This window comes from Penicillium odoratum (assembly GCF_028828045.1).
Source record: "Penicillium odoratum strain IBT 22623 chromosome Unknown utg000005l_segment0_segment0, whole genome shotgun sequence".
NCBI lineage: Eukaryota > Fungi > Ascomycota > Eurotiomycetes > Eurotiales > Aspergillaceae > Penicillium > Penicillium odoratum.
Genome location: NW_026643147.1, coordinates 3,824,081 through 3,844,728, shown reverse-complemented (window position 1 = coordinate 3,844,728; position 20,648 = coordinate 3,824,081). Strand labels below are relative to the sequence as shown.

At 48.9% G+C, this 20,648-nt stretch overlaps 6 protein-coding genes across 6 annotated transcripts; 5 read left to right on the top strand and 1 right to left on the bottom strand.

Annotated features, from left to right (window-relative positions):
• Positions 1-2,412: 2,412 nt before the first annotated feature.
• N7520_006979 (uncharacterized protein) lies at positions 2,413-4,098 on the top strand (the record flags this gene model as incomplete). The annotated part of the gene is made up of 4 exons (XM_057140913.1): positions 2,413-2,502; positions 2,553-3,132; positions 3,194-3,376; positions 3,431-4,098. The coding sequence occupies 4 exons, from the start codon at positions 2,413-2,415 to the stop codon at positions 4,096-4,098; spliced, it is 1,521 nt and encodes a 506-aa protein (XP_056994919.1).
• A 1,175-nt stretch (positions 4,099-5,273) lies between these two features.
• Positions 5,274-9,606, top strand: N7520_006978 (uncharacterized protein; the record flags this gene model as incomplete). The annotated part of the gene is made up of 5 exons (XM_057140912.1): positions 5,274-5,789; positions 5,843-6,022; positions 6,085-7,045; positions 7,092-8,729; positions 8,792-9,606. The coding sequence occupies 5 exons, from the start codon at positions 5,274-5,276 to the stop codon at positions 9,604-9,606; spliced, it is 4,110 nt and encodes a 1,369-aa protein (XP_056994918.1).
• A 687-nt stretch (positions 9,607-10,293) lies between these two features.
• N7520_006977 (uncharacterized protein) lies at positions 10,294-11,568 on the top strand (the record flags this gene model as incomplete). Its single annotated transcript, XM_057140911.1, has 3 exons — positions 10,294-10,898; positions 10,953-11,074; positions 11,126-11,568. The coding sequence occupies 3 exons, from the start codon at positions 10,294-10,296 to the stop codon at positions 11,566-11,568; spliced, it is 1,170 nt and encodes a 389-aa protein (XP_056994917.1).
• Positions 11,569-12,099: 531 nt separating this feature from the next.
• Positions 12,100-13,440, top strand: N7520_006976 (putative protein N-terminal asparagine amidohydrolase; the record flags this gene model as incomplete). The annotated part of the gene is made up of 2 exons (XM_057140910.1): positions 12,100-12,304; positions 12,455-13,440. 2 exons carry the CDS (start codon positions 12,100-12,102, stop codon positions 13,438-13,440), a joined length of 1,191 nt encoding a protein of 396 aa, XP_056994916.1.
• A 1,711-nt stretch (positions 13,441-15,151) lies between these two features.
• Positions 15,152-16,076, top strand: N7520_006975 (basic helix-loop-helix domain-containing protein; the record flags this gene model as incomplete). The annotated part of the gene is made up of 2 exons (XM_057140909.1): positions 15,152-15,680; positions 15,736-16,076. The coding sequence occupies 2 exons, from the start codon at positions 15,152-15,154 to the stop codon at positions 16,074-16,076; spliced, it is 870 nt and encodes a 289-aa protein (XP_056994915.1).
• Positions 16,077-16,677: 601 nt separating this feature from the next.
• N7520_006974 (exocyst subunit SEC8) lies at positions 16,678-20,619 on the bottom strand (the record flags this gene model as incomplete). The annotated part of the gene is made up of 9 exons (XM_057140908.1): positions 16,678-17,640; positions 17,691-17,798; positions 17,852-18,000; positions 18,049-18,184; positions 18,236-18,676; positions 18,731-18,847; positions 18,902-19,887; positions 19,939-20,112; positions 20,169-20,619. The coding sequence occupies 9 exons, from the start codon at positions 20,617-20,619 to the stop codon at positions 16,678-16,680; spliced, it is 3,525 nt and encodes a 1,174-aa protein (XP_056994914.1).
• Positions 20,620-20,648: the final 29 nt, after the last annotated feature.

Here is a 20,648-nt window from a genome sequence, read left to right as displayed (position 1 = left end):
ATCGAGTCCACACGGGAGATGGACAAGTGACAGTAGCTCGGGTAGAAGCCTCCCTTTCCCTTGGGTTCGGAGCGTTTATTCCAGCGATTTTTTATCCAATTTTCTAATTTTCCAAATTTTTCATTAATTTTCCCAATCTTGAATTCCGACTCAAAGGTTTAGCTCGATCAGGAATTTTAGGGTAAAAAGTGGGGTTCAGAGGGGGAACGATTGTTGCCGAAACAAAGAAAAGTCCATCAAAAGTACAGATTCTAACCCAGCCAGGATAGGATTGCCGGATTGCCATTCCCGAGGATTTGGATCAGAAGTGACATAAATCACTTTTCATCTCGATTTGTGCTAGAACGACGAGCACCTCACCCAATGTACGCGGCTAGAATAGACCAGTGGCCCGCGTGTCAGTGCTTTGATGCACTCGCTTTCGCTTATGATTATAATTTCCTGTTCATCTTATTTGGCGAGATTTGAGGTCTGATCTCAGGGGGGTATTCGATTCCCCAGCTGAATGAAGAGGCGAAAGGTGAATAAATCAACCCCGGATACCAGGTTCACCCCGCGAGATGTCATTCAGATCCCTGTACAAGGGAGATCGACTTAGGATTCCGTTTGTAGAGAGGATCTTGACCCTATCAGCGAGTAAGTCTTTGAAGATTTCCCAGGATCCAGGGTGCTGGGCCACGCACAAGCCTTCTTGATAGGTTCATGGGCTGGGGATGGCGTGGAGGGCCACACGGCCCACACGGGGATTGGGCTCGCTTATTGGACGATATGGCCCCTGCAACTAGCGCCGGGGCACATCACATAAGAGATCCGGCGCGTTCGAGTCAGTAATATCTCACTATAATTTGCCAGGGGCTTTATTTCCCCCCGTAACCTGAAAATAAATCATGAAAAGGGGACTTGATGATGCAGTACTGTATGCCACAGTACGGAACCTCCGAAAGTTGAAGTTGATCTGCATTGTACATTTATTTTTACTGTACAGTATGATCACCGACGCAAGGCTGGACTCATGCGGGCTTTTTTCTTTTCTTTACATTGACAGCTATATGGATACAACCTGAGTTAAATGAAATTAGGCCTCCATATGAACCGATGTCACGGAACAAAGAATGGTACCCTAGTTCAACGTGGATCACGGGGCGCTTTATCCCGCTGTAACATTTGAACGGAATCAAACGTTGTGGTGGAAACGGTTGATAGAACTGGTTGCCTCTGAAGATCTATGGAGTCGAACCAACCATCTATTGGGTACATTCGTACGTTTGACAGCCATGACACTCCCGAAAAGAGGGGACCAGGCGATCGATAATCGACACACCAGACTCTATTTGGAACTCCTCCGAGTGGGAAAGTGGGGATAGCTCATGGAATTAATTCATTTAGATTTAGATATTAAAATCCAAAAATGACCAAGATCTACAAATAGTTGAACAGGGATTAGTTTCTAGATCGGGATATCCAATGTCCACTAAAATCCGTACTAACACTTGACTACTGCAAGTTGCTCTTGCATATGTACGTAGTGCGATCCAAGAAATTAAATAAAAAGAAAATTATTCTGAAGCTGCCGGGGATCCCCCGGCTTCTAATGTCCATCAAGGATCATCCATGCTCGATGTGGCACAGTGTTTGATGGGGAGTTTTGACATGGAAAAATCAATTAAAATAAAATCATAAAATGAGAAAAAAAAAATCAAAATAAAATCAAAAAAAGAAACGGTACTTTTACCCCCCATCCAGACTGCAAACCAAACTGAAATAGTCTGGACTTGACTATCATCTGGGATTAATTTAAACACCCTGCTCTTCCCTCTCATTCATTTTCTTCTTCTATTCGAACATTCAGATTCTATTCAATCCACTCCATTCACTTGACCCACTTCCTGTGGCCCCCAACAAGATATTGTGTATACAACCAGCCCAACCCGGTTTGTACCACAGAACCTTCCGACGACACGGATACATTCGTTCATGCATTCGACCCCGTCGGTTGCCAACATCATTTCGGTTCTTCCTCTGCAGTCTTCCGCATTGCTCAATCTATTGGAAAAAGTTCTCTAGCTGTATCGATCTGTGAGTATCTACAATGTTCCCTAAATGGATGGTTGTGTTCCAAATAGGTTGGCTTGGAAACCGTTCGCGGATGCCTTCTTCATATACCGCTTTCCGGCGGGGCACGGGGATGGTAACCGCCTGTTGGGCTTTACGGCTTCATGCTGGACGCAGACTTGAAATTTGAGAGCATCAAGCTAATTATATGGCCTAGTGCAAACTTGAGCTATTCCGTTCTATAAGAAGCACCATTCCATTTGAGAATCTTGACATTCGACCTTTTTTCTGAGTTAGAGCTTCCAGAGTTTCACTTGATATCGGTTGTGCTACACCGGACACTTTGTCCTACTCGACACAATGGTTTACGCCAAGCCCAGTCATACTTCTGGTGCTATGAAACGATCTGCTTCGGCCCTCGAGGGTCCTCCGGGTTGGGAGGTGACTCCAGTATGTTATGGTACTGTGCCGTTTCTGAGTCTCGCTAACTCTTATGTTAGCCTATGATGGCCCCCTCTCGATCTTCTTTCCGTCTACCTTACGCCCACTACGCTATGATCTATCTCGACAGTGAAGGCAAGGTCAAAGTTGATGAGTCCGCTTCCATTAAAGAGCAGAATTCGACTCTTTTCACTCCAGAGGTCCGCCAGAATTTCGTTGAGATTCTTGGTGAGAGAGTGAACATCAAGCCTAGCCGCCGCAATCTAGACGCATCTCCTCGCCGGGTTCGTCGCCGCCGAGATGCGCCTTCTGTTACTGATTCTCGCTATGATGATGCCTCTGATGATGACTGCTCTCCCGGGTCTAATGATATGGTTCCTATCCGAGTGGGAGATACTCAAAAGGTCATGAGCTACTATGAAAGTGCCCTGAAGCACTTCCAACAACTCAACTGCCGTATGGTCGCCAAGGCATTTATCAAGTTTATCGAGCCCCGCAAGCAAGTCCGCCACCCTTATAACGGAGGAAAGCCTCCAGCAGGATCTGCTCCTGGTGCCACTGGTGATCCAGAAAAAACCAAGCCAGAGTGGTGGCCCCCAGGTGTCATGCACAAGGAGCCCGATCACCTTAGAAAAGAGTGTATGTATAGTATAATTCATTGCCTGCTTGGTTTTTTTCTCATGCTAATCTCTATTGACAGACCGCATCGAGTTACTGCTGCACATCATTCGCAAGCTTAGTGGCTATGGAATCACTGCCGATAAGCTGAAGGAAGTCGCTGGCGACACTAAGCGCAGCCTGAAGCACCCATCTCACGTTGAGATCATCTATGAGATCCTGCGGGTGAGAAAGATGGAAGAGCGATTCGAGCGCGGCGAAGTTGGTATGTATCCTCCTAACTCCTTCATATTGGCGCAGTCACTAATGTCCACCCCAGATGGTAACATGGTTGTCTTTATCCAAAATCGGGGACCTAGCCCCAAGGGTGACGGAGACGAGGATGATGATTCAAACGATACAGCACCAGATCTCATTGAAGACGGCCTCATGACACCCACATCATCCGTCGAGCAGCTTGCACCATTATCTACCCCGATCGATACCCTGCCACTTTCAAGTCGCTCTCTCCCCACCAGCTTCTCCATGCCAGAACTCAGCTTCGATGGCCGACAAGACCGCCCAGCGCCATACTACAACACTCCGCCACAATACACAGACTCCTTCTCCCAGCCTATGCTGAGCACCCCCGTCACAGCAGAGATGATCAGTCCCCACGACGTCTCCGTTTTCGATTACTCTCAAACCCCCTTCCCCACCTCAAGTCCAGAACAGCAGCGACACCCCGGTGCCCACTATGACCCCTGGGGTACACCTACATTCCGCCAGAACGTCTTCGGCTCCGTGGACTACGTTACAGCAAGTAGTCAATCCGTGCCTACATCTATGCCATACCACATGCCTATGACATCATCCGCTCACCTACATGACATGTCTCACCATGCCCAGTCCCCAATGGACCCGATGGCACAAAGGGCTTTGCCCTTCCGCACTGGCTCTCTGGGACATCCCCATCCCCATGGATTGCCATTATCTCACCCTGCCTAGCTCAATGGACGGGCAGGACCCGGTTGACTTCGCCATGTGCAATGACTTGAAGAAGGCATGACACATGTGCTTTATAACGAATATATGACTGATGGCTCAGATTAGCACAGAGCACTGTACTCAATGGACAGGGGCTTTTTCCACTGGAGTTGTCGTTTGTGAATAAAAAAAAATTGGACGGTGTCTACAACAGGAGCCGCGCAGATATATGGTTTGGGGTTTTTTGTTTCTTGAGATATCTTGGTGTGTTATGGATTTGGATATTGGTTGCTTTTCTTTTTTTTGGTCCAAATTCCGGTTTTTGATCTTCTTTTTTCCTACGTTTGTTAACCTTCTTGACTCTCTTTAATACTCTTGTTTTTTTTTTCACTTCGTTGATCTTTTGTTCTGTATATGGTTGGATTTGACCTCACGTGTATGCTTCATGGGGATATGTTGATAAGCAATTACCTAGTAGATAGAAAAGAAATTACCTTCCAATAATAACTCCCTTCTATGTAAAAGACTGAGGTTCTGACGGAGGAGTCATGGCCATATCAAGCGCCACTGCCGCCCGCGGTTAATAGTGGAACCGTGCCGCTTTCTTGAGGCCGCGTGAATCAGCAGAGCTTCCACTCCAACTTCCACTCGAGAGCTCCGTCGACTTGTACGGCCCCCATTTCTATTTCTGAGACATGACTACTGTTGGAATTTGAAGGAAAACTAAGTGAATTACACAGTGCGCGTTATTCCCACGATTTCTTTGACAATTCCTCACCGATCACCACGTTCCGTCGCACGGCATTGCCCAGAGCCTGATCACCCGTCCATTTTCACGAGTATCAGTCGCGACATGATCATCACCTCTGTGAGAGACTAAAGGCCACGAGAACTCGAAGGTACCGCCACCGCCCTATGTAGACGATCCCAAGCTCGCGCATTCGATTGCCTTCACCCATTCCCATTGAATGACAGACCGACCAAACGTTCATTGACAGCATGGACTAACTTTTTTGTTCTCGCCTTGGCGACCGAACTTCAACCGATAGACATTTTCTCATTCTCGCTACTTTCAACCCGATCGTCCAGACTTGCATCCGACCCGATTCAAATTCACAACCCCATACCCCAACACCCTGGAGTGCTGAAGTGGCTGGTTACGGTCTAACCGTTCTCCTCCGCTAATAGCGGGCAGAATGGCCAGCCCGTTCAACCCATTTGGTGGCCGAGGCCAGAGAGGAGCGGCCAATCCCGCAGCCACGGCGAGCCGTGGACGAGGGACACCAGCTGCTCGTGGTTCGCCATTCCCGCCTAGAGGCTCTAGCGCACCCCGAGGAAAATACAATATCAGTCGCGGAAGAGGTCTGCCGCAGTCGCGTGGTTGGGTCCGGGGTCGGGGTCGTGGTGCTGGTACTTCGAACCCAGCCTTGTCGCATACGGGCTCGGCCGCGCAGCCTCCCCAGCAGGCGACCAATTCCCCGTTCGGCCAATTGAAGCAGCAACAGCCGGGTTCGAATACCTTCGGTGTGCCAAGTCCCCAAGGAACATCGCCATTTACCGGTACCCAAAATGCGCCAGCTTCTCAAAAGACTAGCTACGCACCCAAATTCGCACCGAAGCAGATTACGGCGAATCCTACCGGAGGTGGATTGGGCCATGTTCCCGTGGAAAATCCGTCAATTTTGGCCCAATATCACGAGCGATATGACCAGGTCAGCATAGACTATTCCGGAATTCTCGAAATACTCATCTGACAACCTTCCAGCTCAAAGTTGATCGTGCGAATAAGAGGCAGAGGGCAATCAAGGATGGCCAGATGGCTGATCCAAATCAGCCCACCTCGCTAAACAAAGCCATCACACCGGTCGGTACTTGTACTAGCATGTGTCCTGAATTCGAACGCGTTGAGCGTATCGTGCAAAAGATGGTGGATAAGAGTGAAAAGGTAATTCCTTGCTTCTACCATGTGTCGACTTCCCCGAACGATAACACTAACTTTCCACGCAGTACCTGCATCCATCAACCAACGTACTTCAAAATCTGGAGACGAAGATGCTTAAGCGGTTTCGACGCTCAGCTGCTGGATATGATGAGCAGCTCCCGTCTGATATTCGTACTCCAAATGCACTGCTCCAGAGCACAAACTATCTTATTCGCCACATTATTGGAGGGAATGAGCCATTGGGCATCATCCATAAGTTTGTATGGGATCGCACACGGTCTATCCGTAATGATTTCTCTGTACAACAAGTCTCCCAGGAAAAAGATGTTCAGATCGCCGTGACCTGCCTGGAGAGAATCGCCCGATTCCACATTGTGTCACTCCATCTCCTCTCCAGTCCGGAAAACGAAGAACCCTTCGATCGTCACCAGGAGCGTGAGCAACTGAATAACACAATGTTGTCTCTCATGTACTACTATGACGATCACCGTGGACGCATTAATTTCCCGAACGAGGATGAATTCCGCGCATACTATATCATCTTCTCTATCCACGATCAGCGGCCAGATTTAGAAGCTCGTGTTTCGAAGTGGCCAACTTCGCTGTTGACATCGCCTCGTGTTCAGGTGGCACTAGAGCTGTATGCTGCCTCTTGTAACACCTGGGAATATCAGGGAACTCTGGATGCAAGGCGACCTAATGCCATTGCGCAAGGATTTTACACTCGCTTCTTTAACATCATCAACTCACCCAGTGTGTCTTACCTCATGGCGTGCATCGCTGAAGTCTACTTCAGTTATGTCCGGCAGACGGCCATCCGTGCGATCTGGAAAGGTTACTGTAAAACACCCTTGTCGCAACAACACAAAAATCAAGAGTGGACCGTTGAGGATTTAACGAGGGTATTGCATTTCGATGATGATGAAGAAACGATCAAGTTTTGTGAGGAACAGGATCTGCAAGTCGCAGAGAACGCCAATGGGGAACTATACCTCGACTGGGGTACTCGCCCAGTTGATTCTGTTGGTATGTACTATCGTTCCACCACTCTTTGCTTTACTAACTGTCTTAGGATTCTCGCCATCTTCGGAGCATGCCTATTCGGAACTCACAGTAGAATCAAAACGGGGTGGAAGAAGCCTGGTTGCTGTTATTCTAGGAATGAATATCCCAGAGGCAGCAAGAATGGGTATGCTTGACCAGTCCAAGCTTCAGGAACGTGCGAAACCTTCACCTCCACATGAAATGGACAACTCTACTCCCTTCCTTAGTGAAGATGGGAGCACGACCCCTGCTCCTATGCCAGATCCGAACTTTTCTACACTGGAGAGTGATTTCTTGACGGAGTCCTCTGCCCGCAGCACCCCCAATCCCTTCCAAAATTTTCTGCCTGATGCAAATCAACCGTCAGCTACTCAAATAGCTGTACCTCCCCCGCAGCCTTCGAACCCTTTCCAGGCTTCAAAGCTAAATCCGTTCGCGTCCCCATTCCCTAGCGGCAATGCGATGAACACCGCGCCTGCGACTTCGTCTTCTTTCAATCCGTTTGGTGCTGCGTCGAATCCGGTCACGCCAGCTCCTGCTCCGTCGAATGCTCCGGTTCAATCGCCGTCTCCTTTCTCGTTCAGCAAACCGATAGAGGAGGAAAAGCCTATTTCAGCGTCTCCATTCTCATTCAGCAAGCCGACAGAGGGAGAGAAACCTGTCCCATCGTCCTCTCCTTTCTCATTCGGCAAACCAGCGGAAGAGAATTCTGTTTTGGGATCAAAACCTACTCAGTCGCCTTCACCGTTTGCTAACAGTGGCCTCTCAAATCCCACTTCTGAGCCGTCAATTACCCCAAACCCATTCGCTGCCTCTCTGTCCTCGTTTAAAGCTCCTCAGCCATTAGACTCAACCCCCCAGGCTACTTTCCCCCCTCCACAAACCACCCAATCCACTTCATTGTTCTCTGCCTCCAAGTCTACCTTCCCCTCGACAGAGCTCGATGGTGCCAGTGCTGCAGAACCTGCTTCCAAACCTGCGCCGGTGTTCGGAGCAGCAGCTCCATTCAGTTCCGCGAACCCTACACAGCCCTCGCAATCACCGTTCAAGCTTCCTTCATCTTCAGAATCACCTTTCAATTCCACTTTGTCCGCGTCTGAGCCCCAACCTCAACAAAGTTCATCGCCAGCGACCCCTGCGGTTGACGCGACTGAAAAGCCAAAGAGCCTCTTCGACAACACAAATGGCTTCCACCAGCTAGAACAGTCCTTTACCCAGAAGCCCTTATCAGAAAGTCCACTTTCTGGACAAAAGGAGAATAGAGAGAACCTTCCAAAGGCGACCCCGCCTATTCAGCCTAGTGAAAAGCCTCTGTCAGCCTCCAGTCTTTTTGGTCCGGCGCCGACAACTTCACAGCATTCGAACCCAATGTTCCCGACTCCGAAATCCACCGAGCCAGCAGAAAAAGAAACGGAGTCCCCTGCAAGCAAGAAGTCCCTTTTCCCACAACCGACGAACTTCCAGTCGGCATTTTCTCCCAAGCAATCTACCAATGACACCCCTGTTGAGGATGATATTCAGCGCCAAAAGCCAGCTGCTCCCGCAGCAGCGACTGAAAGTAACTCTCCCCGGTTTGATAAATCCGTTGCCTCGTTGGGCTCCTCTCTTTCATCTGGAGAGTCGCCCAATCCATCCATCAAGCGCAAATTTGAAGATGGACCTCCCGGTAAGCTTAGCATTTTCCGCTTTCGTCCATTCATCAATCCGAATCTAACCTTCTGTCTATAGTTCTTGCAACAAGCGAGGAAGAACAGAGTGCTTGGAATGGCATTCTCCAGCGACTTGCTGAGAAACAAGCCCGTAAGAAGGCGCGTAAACTGGAAGAGGAGCAGAGGCTTGAAAGGGAACTTGAACAAGAAGAAAAACGAAAGCAAGAAGAAAACCGAAAGCAAGAAGAGAACCGCAAGAGAGCACTGGAGGAACAAGCTGCAGGGGAATTGCCGGGTGGACGAGAATCCAAAGCTCTCAAGGTATCCGACCTGGCAGGTGACCCGGCTCCCAGCAACGGATACTCTCTTTTCCAAGCATCTACCAGAGATTTGCCCACTCTCCCTTGTCTGCGGTCTGGCGATGAATTGACCAAACGCGCGGGACCGACCGTCGCCGAAATCGAGGCAGCAGGAAAAGCCCGTCGACAGCGCGAGATCGATCAGGATGAGCTGCTTTTGTCCGCCGCCCGAATTGCAGCCGAGCAATTGAAGAACGGACCCAAGATCTTTGACTCTTACGGGCCTTCTTCTTTTAACAACACCTCCGAGCACCGCAACTCGTACAATCCCCACAGAAGTTTCTCGGCTTCAACGTCATATTCCCAAAGTATGTCGCCACCTCCCCCGCCTGTCTATCCGAATCACGGGTATCAGGTCGCTTATGCCCCAGATACTCCGCTGGGCCTCGGTCGGACCTTGTCACGGTCAGAACAGAGAATCCGTCGGACTGGAGCCCATGGGCTGGCATACCTCCCTCTAGACCTGGATTTCAGCCGCACCCGTGTTCATAGGAAGACTGCGGACGAGAAAGATAAATTCTCTCGAAGCGGTTAAGCTGCATACTTCAAATGTTTTACCATTATAGTGTGAAGTGTGATATCCTTTTTATGAATTTCATGTATCTTGAGTGTATTTTGTTTCTGCATTGCTAAAAGGCGTTTTTACGTGGATGATATGGCTATGGCCAGTCACACTGCACATTCACACATATTTACGTGGTGTTTTGATATCTGTTAGTGAATACCCATACTTTTGTTATCAAACCTTGATACCTCAGACAATTCTAGATGGAATGGATAAAATATTTTAAGTCGTCTTATCCATCTTCTAGTCTTTGTCTATGTGTTTACTTGCGTAATCTGTCAATATCATTTCAATGTTGCAAATCATACGAATACAGTAGTCATTAAATATGAGTCGAGGCTGACCAGGCGACCTCTATTTGTATAGCAGTTCAATATTATTGTTACAAGTGCATGCATTGATGTCTTCAATGTTGTGAGATCCACTTCATTCCCATGTCTAAAGTGCTTCGCTTATTCCCCTCTTCTTGGCTATCCTCCATCCCGACTTCCCCTACCTCGATCCAAGCCACCGCCATGAACAGCCAAATAGATTCATACGTGAAATGGAGGGAGCATGATAGGCAGTACTTTAACTAATCCACTCCTGAGAAAGAAAGGGAGCAAACCCCACTAATAAGCTTACAACAGGCCCGACACTCCACATTTGGTACTGGAGATGAGTGGCAGTTCAACCATCTGGATGAATTCGCGGGATGCAAACTGGTCTGATGCTGTCTTGATTTCTCTTTGGATGCTTCTAAGTGATGAGCCAGATGATGGCGATGACGATGGAGAAGAGAGCGACACCACGAAAGACATCAACCGAACATGTTGGCTGCCCTGGTCCCCCATAATCGATCCCGGTGGAGGGATTTCATCCTCCTACGCCATGATCCAGAAAACAAACCCTCCAGAGAGTTGGCATCGAAGAGAAATTAGATACGCAGAGCGTCCAATAAATCAGCGGTTTCTACACGAGCCGCCTTCATGTTACACGCTTGAAGCCAGAGAAAGTTATGACCGCTATAAGACGTCTCGTATGTTATCCTTTCCCAATAACTGGAAAGAATTGTTACAGCCGGGTCATACCTACGACGTTCTATGGACTGGAGCAGCGATTTCTCGTTGGGACTGGGGCACGCCAACAGAGGAAAAAGAGTCTAAGCAGCCACCAGTCCTAGTTCCCGGGGGTGCATACGTCACATTCAAGGTAGAGGAAGGATCTCCACCACCTATTCCGCGGCCTGAGACCCCACCACCCATCCAAGCGAGTGAGAGGATGTGAGTACTCACTCTGCGATAGAGAGAGCGATCTTCTTAGACTAATCGATACAGTCCAGGAGCACCGGTCCTCAGCCTTGAGCTAAGCTGCAAAGCAACAATGGCCATGAATGAGAGCCAAGGGATGCATATCAAAGTCACTTATCACGGACTCTCTAATATTAAGGATACCACAGGTGCTGAAGAGTCCTGACCGATCACCTTCGACACCGATATATTCAATCCAGATGAATTCAGCGTCTATCGTCGTCGTCGTCCAGATCAATCCAGTCCGGAGACAAAGGAATGGCAAACATTCCAGGGCAACGAATACTGTCGATATGGATTATACGATAATCCGGATCAGCTAATAAATGTCTCCGAGAATCCGGATGACTTTGTGACACTCTGCCCTGGCGAATCCTGGTCAAACTTCTGGACTATGCGGGGGGATGGATACGATCTGCCCGATTGTGATGAGCTGGAGTCTGGCGAAAAGCTCCGATACCAGTTTCAGGGAAATGTGTTGAATTGGTGGAATTGGGGAACGGCCAAGGATCATGAACAGACTATTGTGAAGAAATATGGTTGGGGTGGTGGACCGGTAATAGAGCCTAGGGATAATGGAGGCCGGCCGAAGGTGGTTGTTCCCGGGTCGAATGTTTTGGAATGGACCATGATTAGTGAGTGAATTAGTTTTGTATTTTGTATTTCTGGCTTATTTTGTACATATGGTCTCTTGTTATCCAGTCCGGCTATTCGACGACGCTTGCTCCTCTTATCACTGCAGCTTTGAGTAGTGGTATAGAACGTGATAGCTCATAGAACAGTTAATTTGTTCAAGAGATGACATGTTTTTGACGGCTTATCATATACAGTGTGTTTAGAAGATTGTTGACCAGCTTGGAGTATCATAAGATCAACTAACCCAATCTCCTATGATCTGGACAGTATCGAATGTATAGAATGTATAGATTTAATTTATATTCACGTGATCTCTGACGTAGCATGGATCCACCAGATACGCAATTCCATTGGGACCGAACGACAGGACCCAAGTATAACATTTGAACATTGAAGGTTGAATCTCTGCATGGCATTGCAATTGACCTCTCGGACAACATCCGTTTTCTTTACTCTGAAGATCTGCAACTTGCCCCTTCATCCCCTACATAAACGTCTCTACTCACTCCGAAAATTCTCAACATCACGTCGCCAAACCATGCGCATCGCGACGCTGCAGTTCGCCCCGAAGCTGGGTGATGTTGATGGCAATATTCAACGTGCCAATGAAATCCTGAAGCGTGGAAAGGTTCTTTCGTTGGATCCTGGCCCGATTTTGAATTCCAAACCCGACCTCTTGGCTGCCATTGAAATTGAGAGATTAAGACCTGATATTTTGGTCTTGCCCGAGCTCGCGTTCACAGGTATGTATAAAGCCACCATATCTTCGACCTGATCACCTTCATCTTAATTCCAGTACCATAATGGGAATATCTCTTTTCCTTTTATGCAAGAGCACGTGCACTCTAATGACCTGTACGAAAGCATAAAACACCCACTAAGAAATATCACAGGATACAACTTCCCCTCACTGGAAGCCATAAAACCATATCTTGAGCCCGCATGCACAGGCCGCAGTGCCACCTGGGCGCGCGAAACGGCTAAGCGCTTACACTGCAAAGTATGCGTCGGGTACCCGGAGATTGAAATTGAGAATGATAAGCCGGCTAAATATTATAACTCACTTCTTGTGGTCGACGAGCACGGCGAAGTCATCCACAACTACCGCAAGTGCTTCCTGTATTACACAGACGAGACGTGGGCCGCAGAAGGTAATGTGGAGCGGGGGTTCCACGAGCTTGAGTTTCACTCGCGGGATGATGTACAGCGAGTACCCGGAGATCTCGTGGGCGATATTCACCGAGGTGCAGATGCAAGTGGCGATAAAGACGGTAATGGGGGAGTAGGATCAGGATCAGAATCCGGTTACGGTCCCGCATCATTCAGCAACAAAGTGGCAACGTCATTTGGCATCTGTATGGATATCAACCCCTACAAATTCGAAGCACCCTACACAGCCTATGAATTTGCCTCGCGGGTCCTGGACTCCAAGTCCCAGCTTGTGATTGTGTCCATGGCGTGGCTTGGTTTGGACAGCCGCGAAGCCCTAGCTGCATTAAACGGGGAGCCCGATATGGATACATTTAGCTACTGGCTCCAGCGGTTTATGCCACTACTGGAGAAAGAGATGCGGCATGCACGAAATGTAGATGGGGATGATGCGGCCCCCAAGCAGGTTGTGATCGTCTTCGCCAATCGAGCCGGGGAAGAGCCGGCGGCAGATGATACCAAGCCACCGGCGCTGTATGCGGGGACCAGTACCGTTGTTGCGGTGACGCAACGGGCCGGGTCGGGGTCACGGGAGGGAGCACAGGCGGAGAAATCGATGGAGGTGAAGATCCTCTGTTGGGATCTACTTGGGGCAGCGGAGGAAGGCATTTGTTTTGCGGATACCACGGCAGATCCGAAAATGATGTTTGGGCTTCGCCGTGCGGAGTGAGACACTCCGAGACGAAACGCGTCAGTGGAGTTGGGACTTGTAGAAGTGGACCATAGTGGAGGCGGGGAGGTGCAGCTGGATAGTTACTACCTACTAGTCCGACTAGTCGAGGATTAGTAGGAGACTTATGGAAAAGAGACATAAGGATTCAAATACCAATGACTACATACATTCCGTAAAGGTCAATATGTCCCATCAATTATCTTTTTCAAATACTTCACCCTTTACCCCTCTACACTAGTGACTAGTGATTAGTGATATCAGCCATGTCAATCTTTCCCAGAGTGATCGCATGGGAGATCGACCAAGGTATTTCTGCAGAACATATCCACTTTGATTTTGGGGGTCTTATGACCAGGCGATCGTTCACAATACAGAGAGTCTAGCCCACTAACCAGTGCAACCCCGGATCCACAGGATAGACATGAAACATGTGATGGTTCATGCTCGGCGAATGTAGGGGAAACATTTCCAGAGATAAGAGTAAAAGGAGACTCAAAACCTGGAATAAGAAACATGGCGCACCATGTCTTATCTCTCATTCTATACTCTACAGAGTCTATACTTCAACCCGAAATGGCGCACTTGCCCGATCAGGACTGATAGTGGCCCGTGCACCGCTAACTACACGTGATGGTGTAGTCGATCAGCCAATCAATGAATAGAATTATGAAGTGTGTGTGAGGGGCACGGGACTATTGCACATGATCGTAGAATGTGTTCAAGGGAAAATCAAGAGATAAAAGAACAAAAAATAGAAAAATAAAAAAAACACGAAGCTTCAGATTATGTGTAGTCAGTACTTGTATTAATGTAGTAAAATGTAAGATGGTGTTGTGTCACAAGTACTACTTGTGATACTGGAGATTGGTGATAATCACGTGGTTTTTGACGTCAATGGTCTCTATAGTTCAACGTATTACGTTCTCCTCAAACCTTCCCACGTGAGTCCACCTCGACTCGATGGTTCCCCCCTCCAAAAGCATCCCTTTTGCATGTAATATCTTCATTTTGAAGTGTATTATCATACCGATCTCCTCTTCAGCTATCCATTTTATCTGTCTTTATTCCCCTGCAATTTGGGGACTTCGTTTTGAAGTTCGCATATCGCGAAACAACGTGACTTCTGGTCTTGTTATTGTCCGTGGCAGGTGACTTCTTGTCAGGTGATAAAGAGGATCATCCAAGGTAACGAATCTCCCCCAAGACCCTGATTGCGCTTTCCTTATTTCTTCCCCCTCCCATGTCGCGCTATGATGTTATCACGACCTCTCCGACGTGGACTCTCATCCCCCTTGCCTGATTTCCTCGGTCGCCCGCAGCCATGACGCGCCTTTGATGTCCTCGCGCGCCTCTGGCTTGCGACAGAGCCTCATGGTGACCTTAAATCGAGTCAGAGTTGTGTAGTCACGCTTTCGCAATGCGGTTGATGGCTCAAGGCCTTGCGGGCGATGAAACCGTCTGATCCCGACCGTCTGTCAGGCCAATTGCCTCAACGGGCGCGTCGGCTTCACGCGTTTTCCCCCTTCTGTTTACCCTCAAGGGATTGATTGATTCTCCCGGGGGACAGACTAGCCCGATCACTTCATTAACTCAGCGCCTCACTCGTATCCTTACTCTGATTCCTTTTCTGAAACATTTCCCGCTCTACACGTACACTGCTTTCCCCTCTTTCGATGACTAACCGCCCTCCCACCTTAGGCTTTCACATATGATGTCTGATCCATCCATGAACAGTCCCGACGGGCATGTCCACAAGCGCAAGCGCGAAGGCTCTGACGACCTCGGACACGATCCTCAACGAATGAATCGTTCCTCACACGGTAGTAACGGCAGTATGGATAACCAGCACAATTTCGGCCACTCCCTCAATTATGAGCACGGTCTGCCCAACACCGGCTCTGAACTCAACATCGACCAGCAAATCCTTCAACATGTTGGCCCGCAAAATGGCATGTCAGATGATAACGCTCTGACTGCAAATGCAAAGGCTGCTCTCGCTGCCCACACTCCCCAGCACAAGTACCCGCCCCCACCTGATGCCGCTTTCGATGCCAACAACTTGACCTCCGGTTTGAGCTTTGGTGATGACATGGGTCAGCCACCTATGGGCCCTTCACACAACCACAACTCTACTGCTGCCGCTGTCTACGCTGCCCGCGAGGCACAGAGTATGAACCAGAAGCCCACTGTCGGCTCTCCGGAATGGCATCAGATTCGCAAAAACAATCACAAAGAAGGTATGTAGGCACTTGTCCCGGACTGCTCTGCTCCGGCACTAATGTTTGATCATAGTCGAACGTCGACGTCGCGAGGCCATAAATGAAGGCATTAACCAGATCGCTCGCCTTGTTCCCAACTGCGACAAAAACAAGGGCGCCATACTACAACGCGCCATCGAATATATCTGCCAGCTTCAGGAAGAGCGAAAGACGATTGACGAACGTTTCGAGCAACACAGTCTCACCACAAACCATGCCATTGCCGAGATCAGTACATCCAACTCGAAGTTGAAGGCCGAGGTCAGTCGACGCAACAATGTTGCCCTCAAGTGGCTCCAGCGTTGCCGTGACGCCGGCCTAGAGTTTGACGACTACGAGGAAGCCAAGGACTTGGAGACTCTGGACATGGAATAAATCCGAGCTCCGAGTTATTTGTTGATTTAGTATCCATTCGCATGTGCTACGACTTTGTTTTCCGGTGGTTAAGATTTTGAACATACCCTCATTCCCCGTTCTTCTTTCTGCCTTTTTTCTCTCCCTGCTACTCGGGTTTGATCTACAACTTCCCCCTTTATCTTGCTTCACTTATTTTGGTGGACATTGTTACAATCCACCATTACTGGATACACTGGGCGGTCGATGTTCTCACGCCAAAGTATTACCTGTGTATGGCGTATATCTTGTTTCTCATGTTCTCTTGGTTTTCTCTGCTCTATTCACCCTTCTCTGCACTTGTGCATGTTACTGGTTACTTTTGTCCTTTTTCATTCTCTTATTGGCTGGGTCGGCGAACTTTAGGTTAGGATGGGGTTTTTTACTGCAAGCCATGGAACTGTCGGTATAATGAAGTTGACTTTATTACTATCACTTAATGAAGACCGTAGGACATATGGCAAAGCATGATGATTCCAGATTCGATCTATTGTTCCAAATCTGACCTTCAATCTTTGATGTGAAGAGCAAACAAAAGGTAGGAATTTCTATGGAGGGTGAAATGACTTCGAGATCCACAAGATCAGTGTGCATCCCACATCACCTCATTCAGACGCAACAAAGCATCCGCACTAGCCTTCTTCGCCGACATAAAGTCCTCCCGGTTTTCCGCACCACGAGGACCGCGCAGAATCTCAGAAAAGCAAAGATCTACCAAAACACGAAGTTCCTCGTACGTAAACGGCTCACCATTCCCAGCAGCCAACGCCTTATCACCCTGTGTCGCAAACGCACCTTTCTCTTCATTCGCATAGTCCAGCGCCTTCTCAGCACCTTCCAGGAACCAATCCAGGAACTTAGCGCTCCGAGGCAGCGCGACAACCTCCTGATCAGGAGAGTTTTGATCAATAGATGGATCGATGATGATATTCTTCAGGTTTTGCTGAAGAACAAGAACATCCAGCTGGAGCCGTAAAGCGCCATTCTCATTCATAGCGCCAATGTAGCGTGTACATGCGACGAATACACGATCGATCACTCTTGCCAATCCAGATGTGATGAACCACCTCTCCGCCGGCCCGAGGTACGTGGAGACATTCGTGTCGAATGCGATCAAGTCACCGTTTAATTGGAGGATTGTCGGGGATGCGGCTGTGGGCTGGTTCATGATGATGTGCCACCAGCTCTGGGATAGACTCGGAGAGGGGGTCATGGGCTCGGAATTGCGCACGGTAGGCGGGTTGGGGCCGGACATTGTTCTTGTTAGCATGTGGATTATACCGCAGCGGATGTCGACGTGGAGGGTTAGAAGGGCGTTAGACCCGAGTCTGTGGAGTGATTGTACGGTTTCGTCGAAGGCGGTGGCTGTCTGGTGGTTTAGGGGTAGATGGACTGGTTGGCTGATGCTGTCGCGCTTGGGCTTCATGGCGCCGAAGAGGGTCCATCTTCGGGACGGTCGGCCATTTGCGGTTACGGTTGGAGCGCTCGTTTCGTGAGAGGTGTCAACGACGAGTCGGATCTTGGCAAGGTGACTTCCTAACCATTGCTAGAAGGGTGTTAGATGGTAGCACGTGGTCTTTTGGGCGTAGTGCTTACCATGCTGTTGTAGAGAAGTGAGAGAGCAACGACTGTCTTCGGGTCTGATATGATGTCGTATGGCTCCAGAGGTGAACTGTCTGTCCTCTTCAGGAGAAGGTCGATTTCCTGCGTCTGTCAGTATCACAAGACAATAAACAGATGAAAGGGTTCACGCTTACAGTATCGATGAGAGTCTTCTTTTTAGCACCGGCTCCTGTCCACAGTTCATCCACAACATCATGAATATCACCAGTCTCAGCATATGCTGCTGCAGCCTTCAGTCGTACTTCGCCTCCATGGTTGCGAGCGGAAACCTTGGTCACCATTGCTACATCATGTTAGAAATGGAAAAAGAATTTAGCCCAAGCAGACCAACCTTTATACCAGCCACAGCACTTGTCATAGTACGTGACAATCTGGTCAATTATAAGCTGTGTGAAAGCCTGGTCGTGCGGAATGCTCGATAGCATTTTGCTAAACTCGCGCACAATCGTCATGAACTTGACCGTTCCCTGGAAGAATTTGTTAGATATCATAAGCAGTATGCGAAGCAGCAAACGCACCTTGAAAATAGGCCGAGGCGAAACCTTGGTCCACTGGGGATCTTCGGTAAATGCATCAGCGGCAATAAAGCTCAGCGTGCAAAGGTCTGTCACCGTTTCATCCAATTGAGGAAGAAACACGTTGACCATAAAGTCATCCAAGAAGGAAGTCAAAGTGGTCATTGAAATATCCGAGTCGACTGGGACGATGTCTTTGAGCCGCTGGATGAAGGATAGCGATGGCGGGAGTAGAAGTCTCATATTGAAAACACTAGGCTCAAGAAGAAGCTTATGGCCGGTTCCTGAGTTGCCTTGCTTGGTTTGTGTTGAATCGGCAGCAGCTGCCTTTTGTCTGGACTTGGAGACTAAACCAGGTACTGACGATTTGAGAATTTCATCTAGCTCATCTTGCTCAGCTTTCATCTCCGAATTCTGATCGATATCGGAAAGCTTGAACATCTTCTATTCGAAAGTCTGTGTGAGCAGCGAGATCACTTCCTTATGAATATTGCTTACCTTGTTCTTGTCTCGGTTACCCGAGTTAAAATTCCGCCGAGCATCAGCCTCCTCACCTCGAGCCCTGAATGAAATCTCGCCATCAGTAGCGAGGTAGTCGTGCAATAACGACCGGATCTAGGAAGCTTTAATAGAAGCACTACTACATGTCGAGGAAAAATGATATCTTACCTCACTTTGCAAAAGCTTCCACAGTTCTTTGAATCCTGCACCCAGCGTGTCGCTTTTAGCAGAGCCTTCCCGCTCAACGATTGCCTGAACCACATCGTGCAAAACTCGGTGACCTTCTGCAATTGACTCGAACTTGGCATAGAGGGCCCAAAGAAATTCAGAAAGCACATGGCCGCGCTGTTCAATATTCTCCGTGGGTAGATTAGACTTGAGCTGGTTGTCGTGGGAAGAATAGCTGCGATTTGGAGTAGGATACCGAGCATCGACTTCAACATTAGTCTTATCGACCACAGTAAACAGCTCCACTGGCAAGCGTTGTTCAATCCTATCAACAGCAGTGGCAAGATGGCCCATCTTACTCAAAGCCTCAATCAGCAGCTGGATATAAGTGAAAGTATCAGCCTCCGGGTTTCGAGATGCATCTTCAACCATTGGCGTAGATGCATCAAACTTGGATAAGAAGCTGTAAACCGGACGCTCCCAAGATCTATTGCTCGTCCAACTCGTTGGGTTCACTACTCCCTCTGTAGTGGGTGCCTTCCATCGATCCGAACAATAAGGGGACTTGAGGTATAAATGATCATGTAACTCCTCGATCAATATGTCGGTAAGGGAAATCTCTTGGTTGGTGAAATAGGCACGAATATCGGACAAAGCACCGATGTCCTCAAGCTCAGGCCGCCGTAGCAATCGCTGCCCTGTGTGAAGTACTTCGACAGCTGCAAGGAATCGCTTGTCCGAAATTCGCGACTCGAGTTTCTCGGGAAGAGATTGAATCTCTTCAATCTGTGCAAAAAGCTGAAGGATGTCATCATAGTTTTGAGAAGACGTTGCCAATCCTTTCAGCTCTGGCTTTGTTGAAAGCAACCCAGACTTTGCCTCCTCCAGGGAGTTTCTGAGATTACGTACTCGGCTCTGAGAGCTGGAGATGTGAGATTGGATTTTGTGATATGTACCAATCGAACTGTTGAATCCCTGATGATGTTCTGGGGAAATTAGCATAAATTTCCAAGGCAATACACCACAGGCAAGATTACCGTTGACGATAGACTTCAGTGTCCGCTGGATCTGAGCATGCATCTTCAAGATTTCTGGCTCTCTATCCGCTTTCCCCAATGTACTCGTGTCCATCAAGCTCAGGGCAACATTGACCGGAATGCATTCGGAGTCCACCATAAAGTCCCAATCGCGTTGAATAGTCTGCAGCACCTCTAGAACACCAATTTATCAGATCAATCCCGCCAGAAAGTAACAGGTACCGACAAACCTTCAACAGACATCTTTCCATCGGTGTCGAACGGAACCAAGCCCATCTCAGGCACAAGCCTGTCGCGACTGCGATTATCCGGATAGCGAGCCTCCTCAGTTGATCGATCCTCCCTCGCAGTCTGGTATCGCCTATCAGAGCCCCCATCTCTCGGCCGCGATTGTGAAGTCGACTGAGACGACTGCTGTCTCTCCCGGTCCGACATATCGCGCCTCCGCTCCGGCGACTGGCCTGGCGAAACAGACGTACTCGACTCAGCGTAGAATCCGCCATAACCACCAGGTCGGAGATCCCGGCTTCCTCCAGTCGAGCCGTTACTGCCTCCCCGACCGCCGTACCCGTTCCCGTTCACTCCAAGGCTGTCGTTGCTGTCGTATCGGCCATCGTCGTACCGGCCGGTGTCGGGGTGCCCGTATCCGTTGCCGTTACTATAGCCGCTTCTCCCACTCATTCCCAATTGTTTTGTACTCTATTTGGCCG